This window comes from Panthera leo, chromosome E2, assembly GCF_018350215.1.
Source record: "Panthera leo isolate Ple1 chromosome E2, P.leo_Ple1_pat1.1, whole genome shotgun sequence".
Classification (NCBI taxonomy): domain Eukaryota; kingdom Metazoa; phylum Chordata; class Mammalia; order Carnivora; family Felidae; genus Panthera; species Panthera leo.
In genome coordinates this window covers 31,016,723-31,037,998 of record NC_056693.1, presented here as the reverse complement: position 1 = coordinate 31,037,998, position 21,276 = coordinate 31,016,723, and the positions used below count along the sequence as shown (strand labels likewise).

The following is a 21,276-nucleotide window of genomic DNA, read 5'->3' as shown; positions in this document are numbered from 1 at the left end:
TGTTTGCAACAGAGACCATATGGCCTGTGGTGCAAAAATTATACAAAAAGTAATTGCCAACCCCTTTGGCAAAAAATTGCCGAAAACAAGGAACTTTTATATTTTACTTTTGGGATTTATATTGTTGGCTTATTTTTTTTAAGTATATTTATTTATTTTGAGAAAGAGAGTGAGCAGGGGAGAGGCAGAGAGAAAGGGAAAAAGAGAATCCCAAGCGGGCCCGCACACCATCAGCACGGAGCCAACGTGGGCTCGAACCCACAAACCATGATCATGACCTGAGCCGAAATCAAGAGTCAGGCGTTTAACCTGGTGCCCCTGTTGTTGGATTATGTTTAATGATGAGTATAGACTCCTTCTAGAAAGGAAATAATTTGTAAGCTAAGTCTGTACTAAAATGTTAAATAATAACTAGAGAACAGTTTCATATGAATATCATAGAAGCTTTTTTGTAAATATCTTAGAAAGGGACAACAAAAATATACGTTGAATCTTTCTTGGTTCAGAGCAGTGATTCTCAAAATGTGGTCCCCAGACCAGCAGCGTCAGCGTCACCTCAGAAACTGTGAGGATGCAAATTCTTGGGCCCCACCCCACACCTCATGAATGAGAAATTCAGAGACGGAGGCCCAGCAATCCGTGTGTTATTGAGCCTTTCAGGTCATTCTGGGGCATGCTAAGAGTTTAAGAACAACTTTAGGGAAAAGTGGTACTTCTCACCATGACTGCACACTCAGATCACCTAGAGAGCATTTTTAAATGCCAGGGCCTGGCTCCATCCGGATCAGCTAAATCCGAATTTTGTTTAAAGCTCCCCGGGTGATACTAATGTGCAGCCAAAATTGAGAACCACTGTACTATAACATCTGTTTTCAATGATGGTGAAAGTGGAATACCATATCAAAATCACCTGAAATTGAGGGTAATTTTTAAAATTCTCTCCTTCCTTCACATTATTGCCATAGTAAGCCACAGTTAATGATGGAAATGTGTCATATCCCTCAGGTGTATTAGGACAGGAAAAAATATTCCAACCATTGCTTTAGAACATGTGGTAACAAGCTTCTGTAATTTGCTGACCATTATAGATGCAGTAATTTTCATGGTGTATAAGGGAGACCATGACAGTATTCTAAAAATAAGCCCTCTTAACTCTAGCACCATTTTGATCTCCATCACTGAAGTTTCGGTATTTACATTAATTGTTTAATATGGGTCTTTCACAGAACACATGAGAAAAGATAAGTTACTGCCACTGATGAAAGCTGGGGTTTTTTTTTGCTTTTGTTTGTTAAAAACATTATTGTCTTGACAGTTTGAGTTTCTCTTTACTCTTCTTTCTCCCAAAGAGCTTTTAAGAAACCAAATATTTTCCATCAAAACATGTATGAAGAATGGATATGATTCCTAATAAGGGGAAGTTTTAGAGCCTAGTGTGAGTTGAGAGGACTTTTTTTTTTTTAAGTTTATTTATTTATTTTCAGAGAGAGAGAGAGAGCACAAGCAGGGGCAGAGAGGGAGGGAGAGAGAAAATCCCAAGTAGACTCCACACTGTCAGTGCAGAGCCCAATGTGGGGCTCAGACTCACAAACCGTGAGATCGTGACCTGAGCCGAAACCAAGAGTTGGTTGCTTAACTGACTGAGCCCCCCAGGCTCCCCTGGGAGGACTTTTTTTTTTTTTTGAGATGACTCTGCCCACCCCCAGCCTGAAGAAGGAAGTTGTAAGAATCACTTTTAATCAGTGTGCATTCCTACCCTGTTTACCTATGGCTCTGTCAATACCAATGGTGAGCTTTTTTTAGAACTCACCCCAATTAAAATTTTTCTCTTAAAGGGCATAGACATAGATTATAACCTTCCATGTCCATTTTATATCTTATCAGTTTGCTATATAGTACCAAGTTCTGCCTACTCCTATAGGTAGGCTTTGTTTATATTTATTTACACACATACACACATACGTATGTAACACATTTTTATGGTGATAAATGTAATACCCATGTAAATTCATGTAACCATTTGGGGAGTAATTTGAATTTCTCACATCTATCCCTTAGCAATTCTTCTAAGAGAATCATTCACATACACAAGAAAACATAAAGGAATGCAACATTGTTTGTAATAGCAAAAAACTGTGGACACCTGGATTGTTCATCAGTAAAGAAATAAGTGGACTATAGATTATATATGCAATATAAATGGAATTCTATATAACAGTTAATATATAGGAATTGGATTTTAATTATAAACATGAATAAATCTAAAAATATATAGCATTCAGTGAAAAAAAACACAAGTTGCAAAATGATTAATAGAGGCTGATACCACTGATATAAAGCCTAAAAACAGAAAAATACTCTGTGTCGTTTATGGATATATACCTATGTTGTAGAAAATATAAAAGCGTGTTTGGGAGTGATACATGCCAACTTAAGAATAGTGGTTACCTATGGGGGGATGAGAAAGGAAAGAAAGGAACTAGGAGGTGGGGGCTTTACCTGTATCTAACTGAAATGTTTCATTTCTTCAACAGTAATAACAAAAAAAGTTTGAATCAGATACAGCAAAATGGTAACATCTGTTTTAGACGTTGAATACTTGAATATGCCAAATTATTTTCTATACTTTATCATTTTTAAAGTTACGGAAATGCTCATTCACTGTAGAAATTTAGAATGAAATAAAACTCACATGTAATCTCACCAGAGTTAGAGTTAAATCTAATGGACTAAACCAAGTTGAAAACTTTTATCATAGGCCATCCTCAGTTAAGGGATACGATGTTTAAGGACTGTCAAGTATAATTAGTTTTTAGAAGCCTAACAATTCAACTCCAATGTGACTGCTCTGATGCTTGAAACCAGAGGAAGAATTCAGCATGATCCTCTGAAGTAAAACATAAAAAATTTAAGCATGCCAATAAAAGCTTAAGTAAATACTGTAGAAAAATATGGCCTAAAAAGTGAATTAGCATCAGTCAGGAAGCAATGGTGGAATTGAGCCAAAATCATGAGAACTTTTAACTTTTTTTCTCTGCGAGTAATACAAGCTGTCATCACATTTCTAGATCATTCAATCACACAGTATGGTGTGTCCATCTATACAGGCAAGTAAAAATAAGTTCTTACTTGAGTGACTTCTGTTACTTCTGTTCACCACAGTCGACTTTTAAATGCTTTTTTTTATATGCTAACATCAACATCTTGCTAACTAGAGATGTAAATAGGGCACTTGGTGAACAAGACAAAAGTAACATCATACTTAGTAACAAACGTTCACACATACAGAATAGAAGACAGGAAAAGCCTAAAGCCTATACCATGTGGCCAACTTACTACATGTGAAGGCTACCAATACCCTACAGAAGTACAATTGTCTTGTTCTAGAGATCCTAAACAGACATTATGATGCATCTGACTGCAAAGACTTGTTTGAATCAGTGTATGGTTATCCCTTGCAAGTCTCCTAGTGGAACTTTTCATTGTTTTATTATGAAAAATCGGAAAAGTTCAAAAAATAGTAACCTCCCATCTCAGTTCCACAATATTGACCTGTCTTTGAAATACTCTTATTTAACTGAAACCTTAAACAGCAAGATTTCTATATATTTTTCAACAGTTAGTAATAACCAACTTACCAAAACACGGGAGACAAATATTTGTTAAAAAAGAAAACCTAAAAAAAAGAAAAAATGCAGCTACACCTTTTACTGGCAATATACAAAAGATATTCTGAATATATAAAAAATATTCAGCCTCCCTTGACTCCATATCTTTAAGTATTTATTGAGAGCCTACTGTGTGCCAGATAGGATGTTAAATAGCAGAAGATTAATAAGACAAGGCTCTGGCCTCCAGGAGCTCACAGTCTACAGAGAAGCAGATAGGCAAAAAAAAAAAAAAAAAAAAAAATCCATTAAGTATAACGTGACTAGAAAGTATAGTAAGGACCCAGAGGAGGAACCAGCTCACCCTTGGAGAGTAGAAATGCTATCCTAAAAGGACAGCATGTGTGGCCCAGGACATAAAATAAGTAGAATTTTGTCTGGTGGAGAAGATTTCAGATACAAAAAACCTGAGCTATATAAACAGCACACCACTGGTCCCAGAAAATGGCTAGAGTGTAAGTTAACAGGCTTTCAAGCAGAAAGGGTGATACCTGATTTGTTTTTAGGGAGAGAATTCAGCCACAAGAAGAGCAGCTGAGACTCCAGACCAGGGATTAGGGGCAGGAGTGCCTCGCCTCTCTTCTAGCCGTGAGAGTAGATCCCTTCGTTTCTGAGTGTGTGCTGCATGCCAACAGCAGTGATGTCATAAGCAGGGTAGCTCGAGTCCCTGCATCCCTGAGTTTATAGGCTGGTACCGTCCATCTGCGTCCAGTTTTGCCGACCAGCTCTCTTTCATGATTTCTTCTCATTTCTCCCTTGTTACTCCGTCAGACTGCATGCTAACACTAGGCAGCTGTTGAGTGGGTCCTTCCCCCAGATCAGATGAGAACCTAAACAAATTTCTCTAGAGATAAAAATGAAAAGAGAAGCCACATCCTGTTTTGTCTTTTTATCCCCAATAGCTGATACAATGTTGAAACACAAGCTTTCAATAATCTGATGAATCATTGTGTTCAGGAAGTGGAATGAATAGGGATGGGTGATCTCCAGGATGTGGTGGGTATGAAAAATGAAAATGGCAACCGTGGCTCCGAGGTCTCCTGGCTGTAGGGTGGCCAGGTGGCTGGTGATGTCACCTGAGATGGGAAATATCGGAGGATGAATGGGATCAGGGGAGAGGGTATGAGTTCATTTCTGACACGAAGTTGTCTGACTGAACCATCAGACAGCTGATATACTTCTTAATCTTCAAAATCTTTATTTACAATCTAGTTGAACTTTTGATTCACAGAGGCAAAAACACAACCAGAATTGTTCCAATGTTGAAAAATAAATTGGCTAGCCCCAGTAGCCAAAAGGTATAATGTTTAGAAAATTCTTTATTCAGACAGAGCATGCTTCCCTGGATATATACTATTTGGAACTTATCCGTCTTCTAATTTATTTTAAGTTGATTTATGTAGCATAAAAAGAACAAAGATGGGGCGCCTGGCTGGCTCAATCTGTTAAGCACCCAACTCTTGATTTCGGCTCAGGTCACTATCTCACAGTTCAAGGAATCGAGCCACACAGACTCTTTCTCTCCCTCCCTCTTTGCCTCTCCCCCACTTGCTGTCTCCTCTCTCTCTCAAAATAAGTAAACATTTTTTAAAAAGACAAAAGGGGCACCTGGGTGGCTCAGTTGGTTGAGTGTCCGACTTCGGCTCAAGTTATTCAAATCTCACCATTCGTAAGTTTGAGCCCCACATCGGGCTCGCTCCTGTCAGCCTGTCAACGCACAGCCCGCTTCAGATCCTCTGTCCCCCTCTTTCTGCCCCTCCCCCGCTTGCGCTATCCCAAAAATAAATACATATTAAAAAAAAAAAAAAAAACAAAGAAATGGTAACTAATAACTTCTATACATAATATTAGAAAATTTAAGGGACATGGGATAGAGGTAATGAGGCTCAAGGGGGAATAACAATAAAAAACTGGACCAGAAAGGAGATGATGCCATGTAAGGAATTTTAAAGCTCTTTTAAATTTATTTGAATATGATGGGTTTTCTTTTGGTTTGTTTGGTATTGATGTTTTTGCTTGTTTCTTTGGCTGTAATCTACTTTCATTTAGAATTCTATTTTTGTATATAGTCTTATTTGATAACTTAAATTTGTCCTTACAGTAATGCAAGTTTTTATATGGGGATTGTACACTTAATATATTATTAATAAAATAACCGGTTAAATAAATTTGATTCCCCTGCTATTTATAAGTTCATTTGTCTCTTCATTGGGTTCTGTGCTAAACAACTTTAAATTCTTCTCTGCACAACGTAGAGGTAACCATTTTGCCTCTCGGTGGCTATTTTCCTTTAATTCTTTTGTGCCGAGGCAGGAATATTTTATAAGATGTTATTGTTATAACAATTCTGAGTTTTTCAAATTACAAGGCATGTAAAAAGACTTAATTATGCACGGTGCTCCATTTGAACCAGAATTATAAAATGTGTGTGCGCATGTGGTATTCTGACAACCACGATGCATTTTAAGGAAAAAATAATATCACTTAAAATATTTTCTTTCCCATGTTAGTCTTCAGCAAGCAGAGAAGGGCTTTTCTGAAGTGAGGTTAGACAATAGAGCCAACTTCATTTTTTATGCACGTGAACGGAGAGGGCTCGAGGTTATTAGTTGAAACCGAGTAACCTTTCCAGGCTTCCATCTCTTTCTTTTCAAATTTGAATATGAAAAGCATATTCAAGTCAAAGACCATCACTTTAATGACATTTGGCAGTCATTTGATTTATTAGGTTTTAGAAAAAATTTTCCTTTAAATATTTCATCATACTATGCTAATCCTAGTAATATTGCCAGCTGCAGCCTTGTACCTGTATTAGTGGAGACAGAATGGTGTGGAATTTTCTCTGTCATCCTAGTAAAATTTCCATGAATCTACTGAATAATAAAATAACCTTATTGAAATATTCAGATTTGGGTTTTTAGTTAAAGTGTCTTAGAATACATAATAAAAGAAAATGTCTTTTGAAAGAATGGGGCAAAATTACTTCATCAAATATTGAGGGGGTTTGACAGCAATAGAAATTGTTCTTTATGGGGATATTTTTACAATAGGATAGTTATGCTTTTCAGTTTGATTAATTATATTATATGCTTTGAAACATCTAAGTAGTCACTATGGTGAATTTGCACAACTGATTTATGTTTGACAATGAGTTCCTAAAAAGTTGGCCATATAGACAGGTCCTGGTTTCAGGATTTTCTAGCGTGCTTCTGAATTTAGTAAAGAGGGGTTTAGTAAAAGGGAATGAAGTATAAATTTAAAATTGTAAAAAATTTTACAGTTCTAAGGGAGGAGTTACCTTGGTGTGATCTAATTTTTAAGTCATAGACTGTTGTTTGTTTTAAGTCATCACTCAAGGAAACATATATGGCTTGTATAATAATGTCTGTGACACCAAAATGTATTAAGTAAGGATTGAAATGAAAATTACCCAGTAAAACTGTTATTTGTAATTATTAAATCTGTAAAAATGAGGTAAAAAAAATAAATCACAAGGAAACCTGTGTTAAATTAGGTAGACAGTTTGTTTTTCTCGTTTGAAAACATTACTTATTGAATGAAATATGTTGTGGCAGAATATATAAGAAAATGGACTATAGTTTCTGCTCTAGTTAATATGGATTCATATAGCAACGTATACTAGCATAATCGCTATGAAGTATTCAACAGGCTTTGATCTCTAAATAACTGAAACTTTCTCAGGTACAATAGATTAAATAAAAGCAGTGATAAACATGTACTTCATTACATAGTTTGAAACAAGGCCAAGTGATACTTGTCATTCTGAAAGCAATCGGAGATGAAGATCTCATAATCTTCGGCCCTGATAGACTCCTAGTGGGGTATTTATAGCCTCAAATGTAAATCAGGAGACTATTGCCATGACACCGTTAACTTCAAACCCTGGGGCATTAGAATCTCATTCTCTCTCTCTCTGTCGTGAATAATCTATCATGTGTAACTACACAGTCGTGTACAATGTGTTCCAAAAAAGAAACCCATTGGCCTTCATGTTTTATTTAAAATTGATAGTGAAAAAGAGGAAATGGGTTTCTGCTCATTTGTTTTATGTTTCTTTGTTGTTTTTTGTTTCTGCTCTTGAAACAGCCATCAGAAAAAATTCGGATTGAGATCATAGCTCTAAGCCTTAATGATTCTCGAGTAACTGAAGATGACACTATCCAACGGCTGTTCGTTGAATGCAGATTCTACAGTCTTCCTGCTGAAGAGACACCTGTGTCACTTCCAAAACCCAAGAGTGGGCAGTGGGTCTACTATAACTATAGCAATGGTATGTATGGTTCATTTATAATACAGACTTTTGTTTTTGTCTTACGGTGAAGGTAGCTGTAGGAACAAGGACAAAGTATGATTCTCTAATGTTCACACAAAGTCATGGAAGTCTCATCAGAATAGATTAATACAAGTCAGGTCGGTAGCATCAGGATTAAGAATTCAATTTGAAGTAACACTAAAGTTAAGAGAAAACAAAAATGGTAGGAAAACAACCTCTCTAGGTGTTCCCGCTATATCACAGAATCAAAAGAAAAATGTCACACGTGGGTCTACAATTGAATCAAAACGTATAATGTTTCGAGGGGAATAAAAAAACTACTATCTTGTTAATCATGATCCAAACAATTCTGTGGCCTAATTTTTTCTACTTTTCTGATCAATGTCCTCACATAGATGTTTTTACAATATATATATATATATATACACCTGTCTCCCAGTGTCTATATGTTCAGGATTTTAATTGAGTGACCTAAATTCTTAGAATACGTTTTCATGTTTTAGTCCACACATGCATTGAAAGCTGCAGGCAGGTTGTCTCTTTTAGGGCTTTACCTATCAGCTGGTTGCCATCTAAGTCAGACCCGCCTGGTACCCTGTAAATTCTTAGATCAGCTGACTTTAAGATGTTTTAGAGAATCGTATATATCAGTATATAATTAATGAGGAGTAAAAATATCATATCAAGCTGACATGACCCTATGATAAAACTGCTTATGAAGTTCTAAAGCCCTATATTTAAACAAACAAACCATAAAGATGGAGTGTTGCATTATCTTTAGCAAAAACAGGCCATCTTATGCTAATTGAACACTAATATTTTTACTCCCCAGTTTCATAAATTGTATTTTAATCAACATGTGTAATAATGCTGTTGATCGTATGTATATCAGCTACTGGTCATGCGGTAAAAATACAGATGGCCGTGGTTACTTCTATGTGTATGTACGCATGTGCACACACCTATTTTTAGAAATGTGGTCATTGCTTGAGACAGTAACCATGAGCATCCCAAGGTCTGTTCTAGTCTTCCCTGGATCCACAGTTCTTACTAGTTACGTGAACTTGGGCAAGCTATTTAAATTTCAGGGGATCCTTTTTTCTTATCTATTGAATAAGGCACCCTCTTAGATCTCTTCCAGCTCAAATTCTATAATTCTATAATGACAGATAGGTTGAGAAATCACTTAGGAAGCAAATAATATAGTCAGGACAAGAATCTGATTCCTCCTTCCTTTCGTTGACTTGATATAACAGAAACATTTCCAAAAATATTTTCTCAAACTTCCTTAGAGATATTTTACCTGCAAAGTGTCAGAAAAGTAAAACACACCAAATATTATTAGTAATGAGAGAACTGTTTAGACAACTAATTATAATGGAAATACCCCCAAGAAAAGAGACAAACTCTTCTGGCTTTTGTGTTATTCTTCTTAAAGGTCAGCAGTAGAATGTTTGGTTGGACTGACAACAAAATTGCTTTTTAGACATTGTACATGGAGAAATTTGGCCTGCTGCAGAACAGATTGTTTTTATTTGCTTAAGAAGCAATGCAAATCATTCTGGGGATGCAACCTGTTAACACATCCTCAAGTGTCCTGAATTTTGTATCGTTCCCACATAGTAACCTAGGGCTTTGCGGGGTTTTCATTGGTTGGTTGGCATTGGTTCAGGTATATTTTTTCCTTTTACTGCAAGATACACCTACTATCTAATTGGTATTTTAAGAGCTGCTTATGTTTCTAATGAAAAATCAGTCCTCCAAAAGCAACAAGAGAACCAATAATTTATTAGAAATGAACTCAGTAGAAGTGTTTACTGTATCTTTCTTCAGCTTCTCTTCCTACCTATTGAGATTCAACTATGTAGTATTTGCAAAGTTGATTGAAACAAATTTTAAGGATATTTAAATCCCTTCGTGGTGGGAGGGGAGAGGACCGTACTTTGTGCTTCCAAGCAAAATAATGCTGTTTTTTTTTTTAATCTATATCTGAAAAACTGTAGTCTTAGGTCGTCAGCAAATTCTGAGAAGTCATGAAAATTAACCTTGTAGAAGGCTTTATTTTATTTTTCACTCAATTATGACCTACTGAAAGTGTTTATTTTTAAATTATTATATTTGCGTCACCTTCATTGCAGAATCTCCTTGGATCCTTGGTTAATAAGTAACTATCTCATCTAATTATTGTAATGATTTGCCATTCACTTGCGACTTGAAGTAAAAGGTCAATATAATGCAGCCTTACATCTCCCAAATCATATTAAATGTTAATGAAAGTAATTTTATTTCCAAACTGTTTAATTCAGATGGAAAATCTAAAGGACAATTAGTACATGCTGTCTTCTGTTTGAACGCCATACCAGTTGAGAGGTGGACTGAACCTCACAATGATTTTTACCCTATATAATGGCTTGAATCTTTTCAAAAGGGATTTGTATCCTGAGGCCTAAGTTGGGTACATAAAATGAGAGGTTTAGTCTAGTGATCCGCATGATTATAGCCCAATTCGGTCTTGATTAAGAGGTGTTAATACCAGGTTCACTTACACAAAAAATAGATCTTCTTAGGGTTCCTAATGCTGGCGGGAGCGGGTGGGGAATCAAGGTTGAATTCACTTGCTAAACATTTGTAGCAAGAAGAAAACATTTGTATTTTGTTGGGCCTGAAAATTTTGCTCAGAGAATGCTGACAAAGCAGGAAAATAGTTTGGAAAAAATAAGATTGATGGTAGGTCTGAAGAATGTTGTCTGGGCTGAATAAAGCCTTCTAGGGAATTGACAGTGGGAAGAAAAAAGATTAATGAAATCGTCCAAAGTTTTTATGAGACTTCTACAGATCTGGGCCCTTAGTCTGTGAGCATTGAACAGCCTATGTTTTAGAACACTTAAAGTTTAATTCAGAAGATGAAAATGATGCGGACTTTACATTCTGTCACTAATAGGAAGAGAAATTTGGCAAAGATGAGGATTAGGGGAATAACACGCCAACACAAAAAGTTTTCTGAGATTCAAGGTTATCAGCCCTTTGTAATTAAGCCATCTGCATTTCTTCTGCCAATGACACTGATAAGAATATAAAGATCTTTCCAACCTGCATAAGTGAGGGATAAGTTTTTAATGGTAGACAATTCAAGATCAGCTTAGATATTTAGACTACTATTTGGAACCTTTTTGAGACATATGCTTTCAATAAGTTCATGTGAAAATCTAGCAAGTCTTAAACAAATGTGACTTCTAATGAGAATTAAAGGCAAAAATAGCTTAATTTTTAGAGAGTTCTGATATTTTTCAAATCACCAGAATTGATTATTTTATTTTTTTACTTTATTTTGAGTGAGAGAGAGAGAGAGAGCACCAGCGGAGGAGTAGAGAAAGGGGGAGAGAGAGAATCCCAAGCAGGCTCCACACTTGGGCACAGAGCCCAACTCAGGGCTCAGACTCACGACCCATGAGATCATGACCTGAGCCAAAATCAAGAGTCAGACGCTTAACCGACTGAGCCACCCAGGCGCCCCAGAATTGCTTTTTAAAAGACACATTTGAAGTTTTGAAACTGTAGATTTTTTTTTTTAACCATCTGGTTCCATAACACCACATGGATGTCCTTGGGACCATGACCTAGAGGTGGCCACAGTGTTCCGATGTCCCGTGTGTTCAACACAGAAGTGTTCATTGGCAAAGGGATGTTGAGCTGCAGCCGTGGTTCTCTGTGTGGGACATCCCAATCAGCAGCAGCAGCAGCAGCAGCTGGGAAGAGAAAAATTCTCAGGCCCTAACCCAGACCTGCTGAATTAGAAACTCAGGGTGAGCTCATTAATGTGCATTTTAACCAGCCCTCCAGGGGATGCTGGCATACATTAAAAGGCAAAGAACCTCTGGGCTAGATTAAGATGCCCACCTTCTAGGCCTTGTTCGTGCAAGCAGAAGAGCTGGACTTCGCATTTGGTAAACCTTCAGAGAACTAAGCTTATCGGTAAAGAGCTTGAGTTTTTTCGAAAAGGAATTTTAAAAGCTGTTTACCCCAAGAGAGTGAAGGCCCCTGGAGCAGCTGAACCTAAGCAATATCCTTTCCTGAGAGAGTTCAAGGAGAATGAGATGGCCTCCCGTGATACAGGTACGGAATTCTCTCTCACACTGCAGTCTGTGCTAATGACATGGTTGCAGCTTAAACAGCAGGAAAAGTTTTGACTTCCTATGGAAGAAGGGGACGTTATAGCGTGGAGGTTAAGAAGGCAGACTCTGGAGGCAGACTTTGCTGGGTTCTGCCACTTTCTAACTAGGTGAGCCTGAGCAAATTACTTAACTTCTCTGGGTCTATTTAATCATCTGTCAAATGTGGGGCAGCATGGTCCTTAACACATAAGAAAGGTATTGAGTGCAGTACCTAGTACATAAGCATCACTCAACAAATAATGGCTGTCACTATTTTTATCATTGAGAGAATAGGAAATACAGTGTGCTGGCCAACTGGATGGAGCAGAAGCAGGGGTATCCCTGCTATACCATGTTTTCACCAATTTCCATGGTAAAGGTGTTTTGTTTTGTTTTGTTTTTAAGATGTAGAAATTGCCATGTAGTACAGCAGTTCAACTTCTGGATACCTACCCAAAAGAATTGATAGCAAGGACTCTGACAAATATTTATGATGAATACATAGCAGAATCATTCCCAATAGTGGAAAGGTGGAAATAACTCAAATGTCCATCAACAGACAAATGGGTAAAGAAAATCTATATATCACAATGCAACATTATTTAGTCTTAAAAAGGAATGAAATTTGGGTAAATGCCATGGATGAACCTTGAAAAAGACTTATGCTAAGTGAAATAAGCCAGATACCAAAGGACAAATATTGCATGGGTCTACTTGTAAGAGGCACCCAAAACAGGCCAGTTCATAGAGACAGAAAGTGGAATAGAGGTTACCAAGGAGTGGGGAGGAGGGAGGTGGCAAGTTACTATTTAACTGGCACAGAGATTCAGTTTGGGATGATGAAAACGTTCTGGAGGTGGATGGTAGTGTGAATGGACTTAATGCCACTGAGCGTATGCTCAACAATGGTTAAAATGATCAATTTCATGTTACGTGTATTGTACTACATTAAAAAAATTTTTTTCCAACTACTGAGATTTATCAGAACTGGCCTAGTTGAATTGAAAGACTAGCTAGATGCTGGAGTCTGAACCCATTCCTTTTCGTTTTTCTTAATCACTGAGATAACCCTTATCTTCAAACAACATAGACCACTATAGTTAACAAGACTCTGTCAGGGGCGCCTGGGTGGCGCAGTCGGTTAAGCGTCCGACTTCAGCCAGGTCACGATCTCGCGGTCCGTGAGTTCGAGCCCCGCGTCAGGCTCTGGGCTGATGGCTCGGAGCCTGGAGCCTGTTTCCGATTCTGTGTCTCCCTCTCTCTCTGCCCCTCCCCCGTTCATGCTCTGTCTCTCTCTGTCCCAAAAATAAAAAAAAAAAAAAAAAAAAAAAAAAAAGACTCTGTCGTGTATTTGAAAGTTACAAGAGTCAATCTTACATGTTCTTATCAGAAGTTAAAAAAGAATGTGTGACTCAGGGAGGTAATGGATATTAATTAAACTTATTGTGGAAATCATTTCTCAATATATACATATATCATTATGTTATACACAAGATTAGTACAATGTTAAAAGTCAATTATATCTCAATAAAATGGGGGGGGAGGAAATGATCCAAAAAATTATCACCAAAAAACCCCCCAAATTATGCAGACCATTATGGCTTTTAAGTTTTAGAACTCTGAAGTCAAAAAAATATGCTCAACCGTCTCTTGAATTGGTGGTGATTAACAGCAAAAACAAAAAATTCCCATTCGGGGAAAAAAGTTCCCATTTGGCTTGGTGTACTGGTGGCCAAAATGAGGTGCAGTCTCCCAACATTAGTGGTACTTATCCATTAGCAAGCCTTTTTAGCACTGGTAAGCAAAGCACTAGACTCACAAAATACTCTGAACCTTTTGTCTTTTTTGATTCCCGTAAATCTCCGTAACCTATATAATTAGTCACATTCACTGATATTGCATTATGCAAACAGCAGTAAACCAAGAGCCACTCTTTGACCTTGGTTCTCACTTCTCTTAAATCCTTAACCCACCCCTACACAGACACTTATGTGTCTCCCACCCTGTGTGCCTCAGTGCCCAGCACGTCAACGGAGCCAAATGACTAAATGAACTGATAGCATCATACTTTGAGATTGGACTAAAATTGTCCAGGGAAACATTCTCAGTATGAAATATGTTCTTTCCCAGCGGAGTCTGGCTTTGGAATTGTCATGGTATCTTTCACCCTTTGTGTACTTTTGATCAGGATAGTCTCTAAATTGAGAGCTGGTCACAGGGGAGACTTTACCTCCAAAATGGCATGTGAAAAAGAAATGTCTTCAGAAGCTAAGGCATGGCTGAAAGGCTGCCGAGCTGAGAAAAAATAATCAGGTTGAAAATTGGAGAGTTCGCACTCTGAGATGCCATTTTCCCAAACTGCAGACGCTTATTTACAGGTTCAAGTGCTCACTGCCTTCTTCCTGGTGGGACTTTAGATCAGCTATCTCCCCTCATATTTCAGCCAAGTAAAGTCTGGCCACATCCCTGCAGGCCGACATGCACCTTTCAAAACCAAAGACAAACTTCCTACCCTAAAAAGCCTCTCTCCCTTCCTCCACATTTCTCTCCCATACCCCCCACCCAAACACCAGTAAGCGTCAGCCTATGGATTTCCTCAACCCAATACGCTAGATGCCTCTTTTATTGCATGTTGTGGCAGGAGAGAAGGATTAAATTACCGAGGCTGTCAGAAAGGACAAGCTCTCTGCCATACATTATCATTATCACTCGCTTCTTGGGTGAAAGAAAATGCAGTAAATCCCTCAAATACAAAGCAATAAAGACCGCTGGCTTTTACTGTCATGACTGCCAGTGCCATTAACAGGCAGTGACAGCGATGTGGCACTCTTAGATGTTGCTTGTATCTTTTCTGACAGTGTGCACATAAACCTGCCAGTGACATGACATTAGATCACATGACTATTCGGATTTGACTCTGGTTTCCAGAGCCGCTTTCTTTTCCCAGGCATACAAGTGAGGTGGCATGACTTGTGTCTCGAAAAACAGCTATTTATACAAATACAGAATGGTACTAATGTGGCATATTCCTGAGTGACTTCCTCCTGTGGATTTTTTTTTTTTTTTTTTTTTGGTATAGTGATCTACGTGGATAAAGAAAACAACCAAGCAAAGAGAGACATCTTAAAAGCTATCCTACTGAAACAAGAGATGCCCAATAGAAGGTACCTTTAGCATTCTGAATTATCGCATGGCTTCTGTAAACGTAGATCTCCGTGGCACGGCGTGGCGAAAGAAAATGTACGAGGAATCAGAGAACCTGACTTCTCTGATTTCACTCCCTACTAGCTGTCTGACCTTGGATAAGTATCCTGTGCCTCATATCTTCTCCATCTGTAAAATGGCGGTAATAATACCATATAGGGTTGTTGTCAGGATTAAATGAGATCATATGAGTGAGATGGCCGGAATAGAACCTGACAACACAGTGGGCAATAAGTGTTCGATGTCCTCAATGGAAGTGGGAGTAATATCAATATTATTATTTGGAATAGCTCATCAGCCTTTCAGACTAATTTTACCTTCCTATCATTGTTTAATTCACTTCATGTTATTTTGTAATGTCTTTTTATTTTTATTTATTATTTTATTTATTATTTTTATTTATTTATTTTACTTTATTATTTTATTATTTTTATTATTTATTTTATTTATTTATTTATTTGTTTGTTTGTTTGTTTGTTTTTACAAATTTGAACAGAATACTTTGCAATTCTGGTTCGGGAGAGAAGTGATACCCTTTTAAGAAGGAAGCACCCTGATGTCACTAACTTCCTGCTTTTGCGTGAGCTCCCACGTTGTACAGTTTGAGGAGTTACGTGAGGTGCTGCCCATCAACCCCTCTGCTGGCTCTCCTCCCTTGGTCTGGGTGGGCCCTTTATCTCTCTGTTGTCCTCTTCTCCTTGCCTTTGTGGTCCACAGATGACACAGCCTCAGAAACGGAACTCACCCCTGCCCACCTTAGAAAGAGGCTCAAGTTCTCTGTTTTCCTAGAGGGCATGAAGTGAATGTTAAAGACATTCTATTTTTCAAAAGAGCCTCCAAACTAGCATTTGATCTTCTAAGAAAGGAGACTGGAATTCTTAGTTCTTAGGATGTGATCGCAGCTTTTTCATTAACTCCTTGAAACACACATGTCAATTCTTTGGATCTCAGTTCTGAAGCGGTGCTAAAAAAAAACAAAACAAAACAAAACAAAAAAACAACCCTGTTAATTAGCCTGGAGCTCCGTTTTTTCCCAGCGCGGTTGATAATCATTCTTTACCTATTTACTTTGTCTGCTTGAGCTTCTTGCAGAGCCCCCTCGCAAAGCCCCTCACATACCATCAGTCTCCCAGGGTTATCCCAGGTCCCAAGTGGTTACATAGCACTGACCATGACATCTGCTTCTCTGCAGTCAACAAGCTGGGTCATCACTGACCAGGACTGAGCTCTGTTCCCGCAGACAAGCCCTGGGCTGGACTTCCTGATCTTTTCCGTCTCACTTGTCTACCTCTGTGTTCACTTTGTTTCTGGAATGTCAGAACCTATTAGTAGCACCCCTCAGCCGGGGAGAGCGATTGTGTTTCCTCAAAAGTGTGTATTTTTTAAAAGACAGATTCTGCTTTAAATGTAGACCTGCCTTTCCTCAGAAGACCTTCTTGTAACCAAAATAGTATTAAAAATTTTTTTAAGTCCACAATAAATGTAATGACTCCCAATGACCCATCCTTGTTTCTCCAGATTCTCTAAATGACCCCTAGAGACACAAACGTTCGTGTCATTTTGAGAAAAACCGAGAGAGGCACTGTGGGTGCAGAGTGATGGCGGGCTGACGGTGGCACAGCAAATGCCCGCAGCTCTGAAGTGTGCACCACTAACCTCCGTGGCAGGAATGGGGCCATGATGGGAGAGAATGGCCGGGCCCACTTTTCTCCCTGACGGTATCCTTTTCTTCAGGAAAAAGGAGGAGTTTGTGTTTACATGTTTCCACAGCCAAAAGACCATTGTCATTCCAATGAATGTTCCCACCTTTTATAAATACAGGTCACATTACCCCACATTATTTAAAGTATCTGCTAGTTTATAAGAATTCATTTTCTCAAGCAGCAACCCTCTTGAGTTTTGGAGATAGTTTACAAAGCCACAGTCAGAGAAGTTTGGCCAGGGTTTCCTGACACACATAAAATTATGTACATTGATGATGAATTACATACAGCACCTTTGCATCTTGCCCCATGCTATATTTGCATATACAATATATATGCATATATTTGCATACATATTTGCATATATTCCGTCATTTTAAAATGGAACACCTGGGTGACTCAGTCCATTGAGTGTCATACTCATGATTTCAGCTCAGGTCAAGATCCAGGGTTGTGGGATTGAGCCCTGCATCGGGCTCCACACGTGGATCCTGCTTGAGATTCTCTCACTCTCTCCCTCTGCCCCTCCGCCCCCCACCCACATGCATATGCTCTGTCTCTTTCTTTCTCTCTCTCTCTCTCTCTCTCTCTCTCAAATAAAAATAAATAAATAATATGGAGGTAACACATTAAAGTGGGACTTTAAAAATTATTTATGTGAGGGGCGCCTGGGTGGCTCAGTCGGTTCAGCATCCGACTTCCACTCAGGTCATGATCTCGCAGTTCAGAGTTCAAGCCCCACGTTGGGCTCTGTGCTGACAGCTTGAAGCCTGCTTAGGATTCTCTCTCTCTGACCCTGCCCCACTCACGCTCTGTCTTTCTCCCTCTCTCTCTCAAAAATAAATATACATTTAAAAAAGAGAGAGAGAGAGAAAGTATTTATTTGAAGTCCTAGCTTTGACACTGACTTCAAGTTCTTTTTTGGTTTCATTTCTTCATTTCAGCTGTTCTGTTGAGCAGCTCCAACATGACATCAGAATTCTAATATGTAACCCTCACAGGTAACCCTTCAGCCCCTCTATCCTGTTTTATACAAAAAGGAATTATTTCAGAATGAGGAAAGAATCAAAAATATTACACGATTTAAGGAGCTTTAGTGCTTTCTGATTTCCTCAATAACAGCAAGTGACATTTGAGGTCTAAATCTTGATGTCCAGCCCAGGGCCCGCCTTCTCCAGTAAGCCTTCTTCAGATGAGCCAGCCTTCAGTAGGATCGTCCATTTTGCAATTCATGTAGTAATTCAAAAACCGTTTATAATCTCCTATATAGGTGTCAGGAGCTAAATGCTGGACAAGGTGAAGTCCCTGAACTTAAACAGAGTTTACATCCCACTGAGGAAGGCAGACACCAACAAGTAAACCGATTACATATTACAATAAGTACAAAGAGAAAGTTAAACAAGTTAGAATAGAACGATGAAGGCAGATCTAAGGAGGTGACAAAAAGCTGGATAGTGAGGGATGAGAGAACCCAGTCAGGTCATGAACAGCCTCAGGAACACCATTCATTCCAGGCAGAGGGAGCTCCAGGCACACAGGAAGACATAGAGGTCTGCGTCTAGGACCCGGCAGAGGGGTTAGCAAGGCAGATTTCGCTGGGAAAGGGAGAGTTTTGCAGGAGGAGAGGGAGGAAGAAGAGGCAGAAGCAGCCCGTGTGTCGCTTCCCGTCTCACCTCCACGTGGGTACTTGGCATCTCCCCCCTGTGTCTGTCCCGGTCCTCAGACTGGGTCCTCTTCGGGACGCAAAACAAGGTGTCCACTCTGTTTTGGCTTAAAGCTGAGACGTAAGATGTCTTCTGTACAGTTTAAACTAAGCCAGACTGTGGCTTTTACATTAGTGCACCTTCTTTCCTTTTTAAAGCTTGACTTCGCAGTTTCTTAATTTCCTATTTGACATCTCACTTGGCTCTCTGTAGAATTCAAAACAAGAAATACTGAATGTGGGTTTCTAGCCATTTCTCTGGCATCTAGAAGGGTTCGTTTTTCTTCCTTTTTATCTCAGAATTCTAATATATTCAGTGGAGGTAAAGGTCTGCATTTGTAAAGCGATAGAGATATGATCCTTAAATATGAGACAGTACAGGAGGATAACACTTAACAATATTAGTGCGATCTGTACAACCTCTATTTTTCTGTAAGCCTTGTGGATGTACAGTGTGCATCAACTTGTTTGACTGATACAGTCATCGTATGATTTGGCAATTTCAGTTCTCAACAGAAACGAGCATTCCCCAGGTCTTCTTCTTCTCTTCCATTAGAAATGTAGAAGCTTAAGCAGTCCTACGTAGATTAATAATGATAGTCATAAAAGTGGAAACACTGTGTTTACCATGTTCCAGGCACTCTTTACATGTATCATCTCATTTGAGTGCCCGCAAGAGCCCTGAGATAGGCATAACTCTTCCCATTCTACAGATACAAGATCAGAGAGGTTAAGCAATGTGTCCGAGGTCACAAAGTTAATAGTAGGAAAGCAGAAACCGGAACTCAAAATGGGTGCCCTTAACCACTCCATCCTAATACCCTCTATTTTATGCATCATGTAAAGCATTCAGTGTATCCACTTAACAGACCAGCATCTGCACTCTTGACAATTATTGTGTGAATACGTACTGCCTTTGATTTCAACCGAAGGGATTCGTAATCAAAATGTATTGCTGACTGATAACAGGGACTCCATAAAGGAATTAAACGTTGAATACTTATTTTCAGCAAGTTAGTTAAATACTATCATGTTTACCTATAAGCGTTTGGAAAAGATTTTCTTTGTGCATATGTTTCAAGGCATGATTTCTCGGAGACTTAGAATTTCATCTAAAAATGTTACCTAAGAAACAAGTTTCTTGTCTTGTATCTGATTTGGGATGGATACGGTCTGAAAATGGTTAAAATGGTAGTTTACGAGCATCCATGGTTTAAGTTATGCTGCCAAGACATATCCAAAGAGTACTTAACTGTAAATTCCTGTCATTTGGTCAATCCAAGTGTGTTTGGCCTCAGCACAAGCCACTAATTCAAATCAGTTCCATCAGAACCTTACAATTATGTGTCTAAAAGTAAAATAAAACTTGGATGCTATGATTGTGAACTAAAACATTGCTGAAGTAACACAAACACTTCATGTAGCTCTTGGGCAGAACTACCACATTTACCTGACGTGACTCAGGATGTTACCCGGCGAGCGCCGTGTCTGCGTTTCGCGGACACATATGGTTGGAGAGACTGCTTAGTAGTCACTCTGAAGGTGTACGTTTCTATAGAAAATGTTGCATTTCTTTTGAAAACGGGGCCCTGATCTCCTTGGTCCTTCTCCACTTGATCTTTCTAACTTAAAAATAGATGTGTCAGGGCACCTGGGTGGCGCAGTCAGTTAAGCATCCGACTTCGGCTCAGGTCGTGATCTCACGGTTCGCGGGTTCGAGCCCCGAGTCAGGATCTGTGCTGACAGCTCAGAGCCTGGAGCCTGCTTTGGACTCAGTGTCTCCCTCTCTCTCTCTGCCCCTTCCCTGCTCATGCTCTGTCTGTCTCTCTCTCTCTCAAAAGTAAACATTAAAAAAAAAAGTAAAAGTGTCAAAATATGATCAGATAGTGCATATTAGAGCGAACATCTGGTTCTTCTCTTTACCTAGTAATTTTCTCAGATTCTAGAGTTAAGTGTTAATCAGCACTTGGAAAAGTGGACTCGTGTTCATTTGAAGGCTGGGTGTGCTATAATAATTGTAATAGTTCACGCAATAACTTATCTAACCTCATGTAATTTGCTTTTTATTGGAATAATTGGAAACTTTGAGATTTCATACTTAGTGATAAAGCCCCATTTGGGAGTTGTGTTTCATGGTGATTTTTTTCGCACCGTGTGGTGATTCTCCGTTTTGTCCCTTCTCAGCATTCGCTTCACTGTGGTCAGCGACCCTCCAGAGGATGAGCAGGACCTGGAGTGTGAGGACATTGGCATAGTTGACATTGACCTCGCTGACATGTTTCAGGAAGGGAGAGACATCATCGAGCAAAATATCGATGGTATGGGTGGAAGGATTGCTCAATTTGTACAACTGCTGAAATCCAAATTCTTTATTAAAACCTTCTTTTTAGTTGGCTGCAGGGACGTTGAGTCACACGCTGGTTGAATCCTTTGCAACCCAAGCTGACTTTTTCTTGAAGCTGGAAGCTTTTCCCTACAATCCCTCCCTTCCCCTCCCCCCTCTGCCCTCCTTTCAATCAACAGAAATTTTAAAATAATTAATTGCGCTTCACAA

At 38.9% G+C, this 21,276-nt stretch overlaps 1 protein-coding gene across 9 annotated transcripts in view; it reads left to right on the top strand.

Moving 5' to 3' along the window:
- RPGRIP1L (RPGRIP1 like) overlaps nucleotides 1–21,276 on the top strand; it is a 122,978-nt gene that overhangs the window by 67,645 nt on the left and 34,057 nt on the right. For 5 of the 9 annotated variants that reach the window (XM_042918165.1, XM_042918166.1, XM_042918164.1 and 2 more), the window contains 3 exons: nucleotides 7,776–7,959; nucleotides 15,193–15,277; nucleotides 20,907–21,040. In XM_042918165.1, the coding sequence (XP_042774099.1) occupies nucleotides 7,776–7,959; nucleotides 15,193–15,277; nucleotides 20,907–21,040 (403 nt within the window). Of the gene's footprint in view, nucleotides 1–7,775; nucleotides 7,960–15,192; nucleotides 15,278–18,290; nucleotides 18,397–20,906; nucleotides 21,041–21,276 lie in introns of those variants that run through there. The other 4 variants (XM_042918170.1, XM_042918171.1, XM_042918169.1 and 1 more) reach the window with 2 other exon arrangements.